The sequence below is a fragment of the Hemitrygon akajei genome, chromosome 3 (assembly GCF_048418815.1).
Source record: "Hemitrygon akajei chromosome 3, sHemAka1.3, whole genome shotgun sequence".
Taxonomy (NCBI): Eukaryota; Metazoa; Chordata; class Chondrichthyes; order Myliobatiformes; family Dasyatidae; genus Hemitrygon; species Hemitrygon akajei.
The window spans coordinates 36011404-36024108 of NC_133126.1; the positions used below are offsets into that span (position 1 = coordinate 36011404).

The 12705-nt window shown below is 37.4% G+C and overlaps 1 protein-coding gene across 1 annotated transcript in view; it reads right to left on the minus strand.

The window, feature by feature from the left end:
* Positions 1-2361, minus strand: part of lrrc9 (leucine rich repeat containing 9) — a 100723-nt gene extending 98362 nt beyond the window's left edge. Inside the window, exons 1-2 of the mRNA XM_073039558.1 lie at positions 2178-2361; positions 540-639 (exon numbers count right to left, since the gene is read on the minus strand). Coding sequence (XP_072895659.1) covers positions 540-584 — 45 coding nt within the window. The 5' untranslated portion in view covers positions 585-639; positions 2178-2361. The remainder of the gene's footprint in view (positions 1-539; positions 640-2177) is intronic.
* Between the last annotated feature and the right edge of the window lie 10344 nt (positions 2362-12705).

A 12705-nucleotide genomic window follows, 5' to 3' on the forward strand; every position in this document is an offset into this window, starting at 1 on the left:
ACTACCTGCTCTTGATATACAGCAGCATATCAATCAATGAATTCCCCATCAGCAACATCCTGGAGATCACCAGTGTAAAGAAACTACACTACAGCAGTGATGCGTTTCTTACTGTAGTGTTGTTTTGTTTTAACACTTAACTAGAGCAGGGGTTCCAAACCTGGGGTCCATAGCATAAAAAACATTGTGAACTTCTGATCTAGAGTATCAGCGTACCTCTCCCTGATCTCAGTATCCTCATTGTCCTCCATATCTTCATCAACACCATCAATTTTTCTGCAAATTTACTAATCAATTGCTATCCTGTGGATTTTCAGGTCACATCAGTGGCTGTCTTTAAAGTCTGTTAAATGCTATCCTTGCTGGCTCTCAAAGGTAAGCAGGAGAGGTCTTTAAACTTAAGTCTAATATAGTAATGAAAAACCTATTTCTAAAGAAACTACCAGCCATGATAACCTTTGGCAAATGAATGAGAATGATAAATATGGATAACATGCATATTGACATAATCAATTATCAAAGGAGGTCAATGTTCTTACCAATTCTCTGAAAAATTCTTCTCCTTCATTCAGTGATTGACTCATTTTTCGTTTCTTTAATGATAATCCATTTGGTACATGATAATATGCAAATTAATGCCTGAAGAATGAAAGAAGCATAACAAAATCCAGCAATTTTCTGCAAACTTAATAACATGCAGCAGAGCAGCATAGCGATACGGTTATAGAACTGCTCCCCCACAGCTCGAGTGGCCTAAATTCAATCCTGATCTCCAGTGCTACTGTGGAGTTTGCACACTCTTTCCATGGGTTTGTGGTTTTCTCCTATTCTCTCGTATGTGGTATAGCAGGTTAATTAGTCGCTGTAAATAGTCTCTCGTGGTAAAATCCAGGGGAAATAATGGAACCTGGTTAAATTGCAGGGAAGATTATTGGGGGAATTGGATTGTTCTGTGAACTGTCTAAAATCAATTCCCCTTATGCTGTAAGGAAATATGCACATTACATCCATGACTAACCAAAAGCTTTGGCTGGTATGATATTTTGTCATTAAAATAAAGAATAACCATTTCTCACTGTAAATGAAAAGAATGAAAGTTCACAGGCTAGTTGAGTTTTAGACAGCGTCATAAATCTCTTGTCTTTACTACCTATTGAACAATGACAAATTTTAAAAGGCCTTTACCAACCAAACCAAATACTTCTCAGTCAAATTTCATGACAGTCCCAGATTGGGGGTGGGAGGTGGACATAGTGAGCATTTCTAACCACTAACGTTTTAATTCAACTGATCATTGCAAGGTAATCCATTCATACAAAAAGTAAGGAAAGCTCAATACATCTTCTCACTCTAATTTCTGTTTCTCAATTTTTTCTTATCAGTTAAACCTTATTTGTTGTCTAAGATAGTGATTTTTTTAAAATCTCATGAGACCTGAATAGCATAAGCAAATTATTGCTGATCTCCAATGGAATGTAGCAGACTGCGGAATAGATGCTTCGTGCTTACTGGCGTACATCAGGAAGCGGAATGCTTCCAGCCAGACAATGAGCTGTGATCTAAACTAAATCAGAGGAAGAGCACACAATAAGTATGGAATTATTAAACGAATCATTTCTGATTTCTCCTTTGTAGAATGCAGATTCGCTACAGAAACGCCGGTCAGAGCAGAGCATGTTTTGGCCCATTATAGGTAAAAGGTTTCGACTCGAAACGTCGACTGTTTATTCCTCTCCATAGATGCTGCCTGACCTGCCGAGTTCCTCCAGCATTTTGTGTGTTTTAAATATAGTATTGTGTGCCTAAAGGCACGAAAGCGCAATGATCTCAATAAAAAAAAATAGGAAAATGGATCCATGAAATAAATGAATAATACCGCCGAGGATAGCTGAGTCCCGGAGACGCGGGCAAACTACCACTTTCAGAACTCAATCCAGAGGTGAAGGGGTCCGTCGCGGAATACAGCGAGCTACGGAAACACCTCTAAACTATTTCCTCTGTAAGCAATCAACTCAACACACGAATCAATTGGGGCACTCGGTAAATGTCAAAGCTACATTCTACATACTCGCTATTGATTGATGGTGAGTGTGTGTGGGGGGGTTGCCGCCGGTGCAGATCAGGTCCGCGGCTTCACCTTAGCAACCGCGCCAAAGATAACGAATTTAAAAAGTCACCTGGCTTCACTTCCGCCTAGGGATACCCGATTTCGATGCAACTCCTTTGCCCAGAGTTTTAAAGGTTTCTGAGGCTTCAAAGCCCTTTTCGCCGACCGGCCATTCTAAATTGCTGCGCGTCTCCGTTGTCCGGGAGCCATTTTGGTTTCCATGGAAGAGTCAGAGGTTAAAGGTTAAGAGGCGACAGCGGCAAGTCCTCGTTAAACGCAGAGTAGAGCAAGTTTGTGGAGCGTGAGAGTGCAAAGGAAGCTGAAATATTCTTGTGAGAGTTTTTTCGAGTACTCTTAAAAAAGACTTTTGTTAAATTCTTGTTGATTTTTCTAAGATAATCTTTGACGTAACTCTCGATCATTGTCAGCAAGCAAGGGTACGTAGTTAATAAAGAAATTAATCACAAATTTACATTGTAAATTGAATGATGTATTCCAGTGTAAATGCTGTCTGACTAGCTTCTTGTGAATAAACAAAAACTGCAGTTACTGCAAGGCTGAGATAAAGACAGAGAAAAATCGGAAATACTTGGCGGGTCAGATAACGTTAGTGGCAAGAGTAACAAAATTAACGTATGTAAAAGTAGAAAAGTAAAAATAATTTAGTTCAGCGAAGAGACGGTATGGGAGGATTCGAATGAAATATCATGGAATCGGCTAGGACAGAAACAGGCCATTTCGCCCCACCTCAACCTCACAATGCCTAACTGTTGCTAATCTCATTTGCCTATATTAGGTCCATAGCCCTCCCATTTCTTTCCTATCCAAGCACCTGTCCAAATCTCTTTTAAATATTTAAATGTACCTCCACCAATTCCTCTGACAGCTCATATTGGGTACTCAACACGCTTTGGAAAAACATAAAAATACATCCCCACCCTATTCCTTTAAATTTCTTCCCTCTCACCTTAAATCTGTACCCTTTTCTGAACAGTGAAACTGTGAAAATGATCCTATCTAGTTCTTTAATTTCAATAAGCATCCCTCAGTCTTCTATGTTCCAGTGAGAATAAACATGGCTTTCCAAGCTCTCCCTATAACGGTCCTCCATTCCATGCAGCATCCTGGTGAAGACACAAGGCGTTGGAATCTGCAGCAACACAAAAGATGCTGGGGGAGCTTAGTAAATCAGGCAACATGTGTGGAGGGAAATGGATAGTCTCCATTTTGGGTCAAAACCAATATTTTGTACACATGCAATATGACATCCCAACTCGTACTTAATACCGCAACCTATAAAAGCAAACATACCAAATGCCTTTTTCTTCACCTTGTCAATCAATTTTCAACTCTTTCAGAGAGCAATGGACTTGCAAACTTGTATATTAATGATGTCCTAAGGTCCCTGACCTTATGTTCTCCTTGCATTTGACCCCCCAAAGTACATAACCTCACTTTTGTCTTGGTTAAATTACATGTGCCACCACTTCATCCAACTGTTTGGTTTATCAATGTCTCGTTGTATCATTAGGCAACCTCCTTTGCTAACTACAGCTCCACCAATCTTTTTGTGTTGATTTCAAACCTACTATTCATTCCACCTACATTTTCAACCTTGTCATTGTTATGTATTTTAAACAACAAAGGTCCAAGCAGTTGTTACAGAATTCCTTAAAAAAAATCCATTCATCATTACCTGCTATCTCCTAATACCAACCTAATTTTGCAAACATGCCTAGAGTTCCTTTGTTCCTTCACCTTGTGCCAGCTTACCAAGCAAAATTTTTGCCAAAACTTTACCAGATCCAAGTACACCATTCTTACCACTTTGCCTTTTTCAACTTTCATTTTCACTTCCTCAAAAATAAAACTCAGTTAGATTTGGATATGTTGAGTAATCTCCTGTGCACAAAACCATATACACTCCCCATCATTACCTGTCTGCAAGAGAACATTAATCCTGTCCATCAGAATCTTCTCCAACAACTTTCCCATCACTGATGTAAGGCTCAGTTCCCAGACTTAATCCTACTGCAACAAAAGTCCATGGGAATAAGTTGTAGAAGGTCAATGCAGGCTGTTAGAGACAGAGAACACAAACGAAGGAACATAATTGTAGTGAAATGCAAAGATGTAGGAAATGTCCTGCAGGCTATGCAGGAGAAAAGCCGAGGCAATATTTCAAATAGATATTGTACTACATAATTGGCCAGTTCTTATATATCAATGTCCAGTGATCCATAGTTAAATACTATACTATAAAGGATCATTTCATAGTCTGTGACTGAGAAGTCAAGCACTGACTGATAGTTTGTGGACACCACCACAGTTAAAGGAGTAATCACCATAGGTGATGAATCCAAGTACCACCAGGGAGTAAACAAGTGAGTGTCCTGGTGTAATCTTATTAATTTATTGATTTATTGAGCTACAGTGCAGAACAGGCCCTTCTGGCCCTTCAAGCTGCACCGCCCAGCAACTCCTGATTTAACCCTAGCCTAATCATGGGACAACTTACAATGACCAATTAACCTACCCAACGGTACATTTTTGGACAGTGGGAGGAAACCAGACCAACCAGAGGAAACCCACACAGTCACGGGGAGAAAGTACAAACTCCTTACAAGCAGTGGTGGGAATTGAACCCAGTCACTGGTTGTGAGATTCAAAATTAAGATGTGCGTTTCTGAAAGAGGTCTGGGTTAAAGTCAGAGGACAACTGTGATTTAATTATGTCTGGGTTAAAGTCAGAGGACAAATGTGATTTAATTATGTCTGGGTTAAAGTCAGTAAACAAATGTGATTTAATTATGAATGCAGAAGCCCTGACAAGATTAACTGTTTGTGGAATCATTGAAGTCCTGAGATATGGACTATTGTTTTACAGAAATGTGTAAAAAAACAACTCCAAATATGGAATGGGAAAACACTGTGTACCTCCCGAGTCAGGGAGGGGAGGGGTAAGGAAGAAGGATAAAATCTGCTGCCCTGTAAGGTTCAGGGTTCCCTTCTCTGAGGGGGCCCAGCTCTGCAGAACTGTTAATAAACTTTGTTTCCTTGAATTTGTCTTGAAGCCATTATTCGGGAGCGTGGCTCGTTTCTGACACTGGTACTGCAAAGTGTTGTGCTAACCACTACACTACCATGCCGCCTGTAACAATCAGAACAACTTTGAGCTGAATGCCTTCAAAACCATGGAGATACATATCATCTTTGAGAGAAATTGTCGTGGTTTCTCATGCCCCACAAGCGACCAGGAGACGCAGAAGATTCTTCAAGAAGGGTTAAACTTCTTGTCTTTAATTTAGGTGCTTTTTTGTTAAATTCTCTTCCTGTGTAGCATATTGTTATTGTATGCTTAACCTTGCTCTGTATTAATGCTCCTCATTGGGATTTGGGGTTTTTAATTTTGTAAAATGTTTTGAAAAACTATTATAAAAATTTTTTTTAAAAAAGAAGGGTTAAACTTTAATTTGCAAATCAAAGCTGAGACAGTCATTGAGCTAGTCGCTGATTGCCCACTGATCCTTGTACATAGCATTTTTTATAGCAATCTCCTGGTTTAGTTGTATTAGCATATCCAATTAGTCTATAGTTGCGTATCACAAGTACATCCGCCACTATTGTTTCTACCCATTGACTTAATCATGTTCTAATCTACATCTCTTAGCTACCTCTCATTAACACACCATTGTCTTCTACATTCTTAAGATTTCATTCTCCTACTAAATTGGATACATGCATAGCAAATAGCAAGTTCAAAGCTGACTACATAATCTACATCTCTTAGCTAGCCTCTCATTAACACACCATTGTCTTCTACATTCTTAAGATTTCATTCTCCTACTAAATTGGATACATGCATAGCAAAATAGCAAGCTCAAAGCTGACTACATAGTTTTGGTTACACAGCAAACAATGCAACTTTTATACTCCAATAAAATCTGTCTCCTCTCCACCCACTCATCACTAAGAACTATAGTTTGCACAGTTTGAACATACAGTTTCTTGGCCATCATCATTTCACAGGACCTTATATGGGAGAACAATATCTCCTCCATTAACAAAAAGGCTCAACAGAGGATGCACTTCTTTAAAGTTCAAAATAAATTTATCATCAAAGTACTTATACTTCACCATATACAATTCTGAGATCCACTTTCTTGTGGGTATACTCAAAAAATCCATAATGGGGCAAGGGCATTGATGTTTCCATACCAGGCTGTGATGCATTCAGTCAATGTACTCTCCGCTATACAAGTTTCTATAGAAGTTTAACAAAGATTTAGATAGAAAAAGTACAACACAATACAGGCCCTTCAGACCACAATGCTGTGCCAAACTCGTACTTAATTTAGAAATTACTTAGGGTTACCATAGCCCTCTATTTTTCTAAGTTTCATGTACCTATCCAGGAGTCTCTAAAAAGACCCTATCGTATCCGCCTCCACCACTGTCGCACCACGGTAGCCCATTCCACGCACTCTGCATAAAAAACTTACCCCTGACATCTCCTCTGTACCTACTTCCAAGCACCTTAAAACTTTGCCCTCTAAGATGTTACGTCGAATCTTAGCAAACTCCTAAGGAAGTAGCATTGCTACCATGCTTTCTTCGTAATTGCACCTGCCTTTGTTACTATGTACTGTGTTACTGTGTACCATTCAGCTAGGTCTTCCGATATAAGGAAACAAACTACAACAAATTCAGAGTGGATCACATTAGTAATGCATTTATTACTTTACTTGCAGGGAAGGTATACTTCCAGCTAAATTTCCTCTGGAAATGTAGCTCCAATATTCTGTTTAAACCAAAGTATTATTATACCATTTTTTAAACAAAGAACAGTGATTAGGTTGCTTCATTCCATAACATTACATTCCTCTGTTATCTTCATCCTTATCTTGTTCACACATTTGATCTTTAGAAGTTCCATTCTGTTCTGTTTCCCCTATTATCAAACATCCCCTCTGGCCACAAAATAATCCCCTGACTTTAAAGAAAATAGTTTGTTCTCATATAACACAAACACACTTGTAAGTTTTCTCACCCAAACCAGCAAAGCACCTTAGGATTTCATAGACCCCATTTTATTACATTACATTTTACAGAAGTTACAATTTCTTAAAGACTTCAGGTACTCCAAAATAATAACACTGAGAACTTAAAGTTGTTCACCCTTTCCACCTCTAATCCTCCAGTGAAGACTGGCTCATGGACCTCTCAGTTCCTCCTCCATATCTCCTTGACCAAGCCCCTTAGTCTTGCTGACATTGAGTACAAGGTTGTTGTTGAGGCACCATTCGGCCAGATTTTAAATTTTTTAAAAAAATTTAATTTTAATCTATAATTTTTTATACATTCATAAGTACACACTGAGATAATATAAAAAGTAATAAGGCACTTAGATAATTATGTGCAGTTGTAATTCCACCCTATTAGACTAAGCAATGACAATAATTGTTAAGAAAAATAGTAATAACAGTGGATTAATAATAATTTCCATGTATCTCTTCTGAACCATTACTTCTGGTCCAAAATATTATATGTAACCCTATGTAACTACCATTGTAGGATTTTATATCCTAACTCGTTCATGTTTGCTCCTACTCCCAAACATAATTATCCAATCCCTATGTACTTATTTACTTAATTTTTTCATATTTTCCCCTTTCCCAAATCTTTTCCTTTACTTGTGTTAATTCCCTATTTTAAAAAAAACCCAGTAAACAATCGAACCAAGGGTGCTTACATTAGGAATATTACTGTGTTGATGAGAAAAGCAGTATAAATCATTAGGAGAGTCATCCAAAGTCTGCCCACTTTGGGGTTATAAATTCAATCCATTTATTCCAAATTTGATTAAATTTTTCTTTTTGAATTCTCAAAGAGTAGGTCATCTTTTTCATTTAAAATATTTCCAAAATAATTTCATGCCAATCTTCTAATGTAGGTGATATTTGATTTAGTCACTTTCTGGTGATTGATTTCTTACTTGCCTCTAAGAGGACCTGTAGCAACTTTATGTCTTTCTTCTGATCCAAAAACAGTACATGTCCCAAATAGAGCTCCTCAAAGTTCAGAGGTATCTGGGTCTTAAATACCTGACCTAAAGTTCTATGAATACCTTTCCAATATAAACTTAATTTAGGGCAATCCCAGAAAATATGGAAATGATTTGCCTCCTTGGAGCCACACCTTCTCCAACACGTCATGTTTGTGTCTTTATATTTTTCCTGATATGGGGTCTTGAAGTATCTTATTATATTTTTCCAACAATGTTCTCTCCAAATCAAAGAGTTAGTCGAAGACCACTGAAAGCTACATATTTTCCCCCAAACCTCCTCTGAAAGTACCAACTTCACTTCTTTCTCCCACTTCTCTTTTATATACCATGTGTTTTCATTTTTAGCATGTAAGAGTACATTGTATAATCGAGAAATTGATTTACTTGGCATTGAACTGTAAGCCGAATTCATAATCTTGAAAAATTCTAATTCTACTGTTGATAAATCTGTATATCTACAACTCTGGTTAACATAATGTCGTATTTGAAGGTACCTAAAAAAGTCATTATGTTCTAGGCCATGTTTGTCCTGTAAGGATTGGGAACTTTGTAATACTCTTTTCTGTGTAAATGAGAGATAGGTTGTAAGACCTTTCTTTATCCATAGTTCAAATGTTTTATCTACTCTGTTGGGAAGAAATTTGGTATCATATGCACACCATCTAAAAAGTTTTAACATGTTATTAATTCCACATGAATTAGCCACCTTCTGCCATACTTTTAATGTAAGATTTATCCAGCTTTTTAGACTTTTCCAATTGGTCTATCAATCCTTTGTCTGCTATTAAGGCCTGCAGAGGAAAACTGTCAATCAATCCAAATTCTATTTCCTTCCATCTAGCCTTATATTCCTTATTACACCAGTATAACAGAGGGGTTATCTGTGAAGCATAAAAATAATTTCTCAAGCAAGGAAGTGCCATACTTCCTCCTTCCTTCCTTAAATGTAAGGTGTTAAATCGAATTCTAGGTTTCTTTCCTTGCCAGATAAAGCGGGAAATCCATTTGTCCCATTCCCTGAATTGATTATCGTCCACCTCTACAGGTAAAGTCCGGAAAAGATAGAGTAACCGAGGGAGAATATTCATTTTTATAGTATTTATCCTTGAATTTAAACTTAAAAAGGGTATAAAATTCCATCTATGTATATCTGCTTTTATCTTTGAAATTAATGGCCCATAATTTACCTGTGATAACGTTGAAAGATCCTTTGGCAGTGTTATTCCTAAATATTTTAATGATTTAGCTTCCAACTCAAGATCATATGTATCCTGCAGTTTTTTGGATACTGTATAATTTAGGGACATAACCTGCGTTTTCTTTACATTTATTTTATAACCTGATACTTTCCCGAACTCATCCAACAGTGTAAACAATACTATAAATGATTTTTCTGGTTCACTCAGATAGACTAAAATGTCATCTGCGAATTACGCCACTTTCTGTTCAATCCCTGCCACCTTAATTCCTTTTACAATTTCGCTCTGTCTTATTAGTTGGGCAAGCGGTTCAATGTATAGCGCAAAAAGGAGAGGAGAAATTGGGCATCCCTGTCTAGTTCCTCTCTCTAAAATAAAGGAGTCAGAGAGATCCCCATTTATCTTAATTCGAGCTGTCATATAAAGTCTGGATTACTTTAATAAACTTTTCTTGAAAGCCAAATCTTCCTAACACTCTATATAGGAATGCCCAACTAACAGAATCAAAAGCTTTCTCAGCATTTAGCCGCACTATCATTATCTCTGTCCCACTCTTAGTAACCTGTTCTAGTATGTGTAAAGTTCTCCTTATGTTGTCCTGAGTTTGTCTTTGTTGAATAAATCCAGTCTGGTCTAAGTGGATGAGGTCAGGTAAAAACTTTTCCAGCCTGCGTGCTAATATAGATGTAAATAATTTGTAATCCAAATTAAGAATGCTGACTGGCCAGTAATTGCCACATTCTAGTTTATCTTTACCCTCTTTCGGAATAACTGAAATAATCGCTTCTCTCCAGGAAGGTGGAATTTCTCCTCTCTGTAATATACAATTAAAGGTGTTAAGTAGCAACGGGACTAACTGTGACTTCAGCGATTTGTACCACTCTGAGGTAAATCCATCAGAACCTGGAGACTTTCTGGTCTTTAACCTAGAGATGGCCACTTTCAGTTCTTTGACAGTTACTGGTTCTAATAGGCATTTGTTTTGTAAATCTGTGAGCTTGGGTAGATCTAAAGAGTTCAGTAAAGTGTCTATATAAGGCTCATATATATATATATATATATATAAAATAGGCTCCGAAGCATCTGCTTGTTGTTTACGTAATTTATATGCTAATAATCTAGCTGATTTACATCCTACTTCATAATTCTTTTGTCTCAAGTAAAGAAAATTTCTTTGAGTTTCCAATGTATAAATATCATCAATTTCACTTTGCAATTTCTTAATTTCCTGTTTTAAATTAGAATTAATTTTATTGCTATCTACAACCTGAAGTTGTTTTAATTTTCCTTGAAGGTCTGCTAATTTTTGTGCATTGAATTTTTTCATGTGAGTGGTTATGGAAATAATTTTTCCTCTCAGTACAGCTTTTAATGCATCCCATAAGATCACTGGTGATGTTTCCCCTGTGTCATTAAGGTCTAGGTATTCTTTAATTTCTCCCCTTAATCTCTCCATTACTTTCGGATTATTGAGTATATGTGAATTTAACCTCCAGTGTTTTCCTTATTGTCCTTTCCAGGATTAGGGACATAGAGACTGGGCTATGATCCGACAAATCAATTGTTGCAATATTACAGTCTTTTATCCTGAGTCTATCTATGTTAAATATAAAAAAAAGTCTATCCTTGATTAAGCTGAATGAGGGAAAGAGTAATGTGTATAATCTTTACTAGTGGGGTGTAATTCCCTCCACACATCTATAATTCCCAACTCCTCCATCAATGAATTCACTTTCCTAGTCAAAGGTTTATTTTGAGTGACTATTCTTGAAGAATCTAATGCAGGATTTAACCTAATATTAAAATCCCCTCCACAGATTACTAGCCCTTGAGAATTGACCATTAGGTCAAAAATGTACCTATAGAATGACCTGGTGGAGCATAAACATTCAGCAATGTTATTTTTGTACCTTCTATTCTTCCTGTAATTTTTACAAATCGTCCATCCTTGTCTTTAGTCTCTGAAATATGTTCATAATTAAGAGCACTTGATATTAAAGTTGCTACCCCTCTGTTGTGGCTCAATTTATATGATGAATAAAATACATGCTTAAAACCCATTCTTTTTAATTTTACATGTTCGGATTGGCTCATGTGTGTTTCCTGAAGGAAAACTATTTGTGCCCTCTCTTTTTTCAATTTAGGCATAATCTTATTTCTCTTAATTGGATTCAAAACCCCATTAACATTATAGGAAATTATTTTTACCGGTTCAGTTTGCATTTTTCTCTAATAAAAAAAAACACTCTCCTTTTCTAACCAAACAGTAAGCAATCCCTTCTCAACAATAAACCAAAACATTTTTGAACAAATAACATTTGAAAATTTTTCCCGACTTCCAACAATGAGGCCTGAGCACCAACCCGCCTCAGTTCAGAGGGAATACCTCTATCTTCACCCTGTGTTAGAGGGCCCTCCACAGTGTGAATAATCATAGAGAATTCTCTCCTTTTTATGTCTCGACCATATTGTTATATTCAAGTTATTCCGTCTAGTTTATTTTCAGATACCAACTTTCATTTTACTTTCAAGTCCGATTTACTCTTTTCAGTCATTTCTCTTAATTAATCTATATTCTCTGTACGTTCATGTCTGGATATTTGCAGCTTTTCCTTGTAATTTGACACTCTGGTTCTCGTGTAGCGTCCTCCCCGCGCTGGCTGCCATGACTTTTGCCAAATCCTCTCCAGTAACGACTCCGGTTGGGTGATAACTTTTATAGGTAGTGCTCGGTCTGCCATGTCCAACGTTGCCTCTTCTACTGTAGCGTAGGATATCTTCCAACTGCTGTTATCTTGTCAGAACTCGCGAATCTCTCTGAGAATCAAAGTCAAATTCACTGATTCTTCCTCATTATCTCCGTCTAGGCTAGCCGTGGGGAAGCTAGGCCCGTCGTCTCGCTACGTCTCTTTGTTTTTATCAACCTTCTGAGCGGACTTTTTACTCTTGTTCTTAGACAACATCCTTGCCCCTTTTATTAATATAGTTGTTCAATTTTAAATATTTGTCTAATTTCGGCTTTGGGGCAGTTTACCTTCTTTTTTGTCGAGAGACCTCTCCCTACACCACCATTCCCTTGATGACCCGGAAGTCCAGCCAGATTTTTAATCTCCCTCCTATAGAATCAGAACCTGAATCAGATTTATTATTTCCGGCATGTGATGTCAATTTTGTAAATCTCGTCAGCTCCTTCTTGTGTACTTTGTAGGCTAGTACTCAAGATGAAGCTGACTAAATTTACAACCTTCTGCAGCTTCTTTCAGTCCTGTGCAGTAGCCCCTCCATACTAGACAGTAATGCAGCCTGTCAGAATGCTCTCCACGGTACAACTA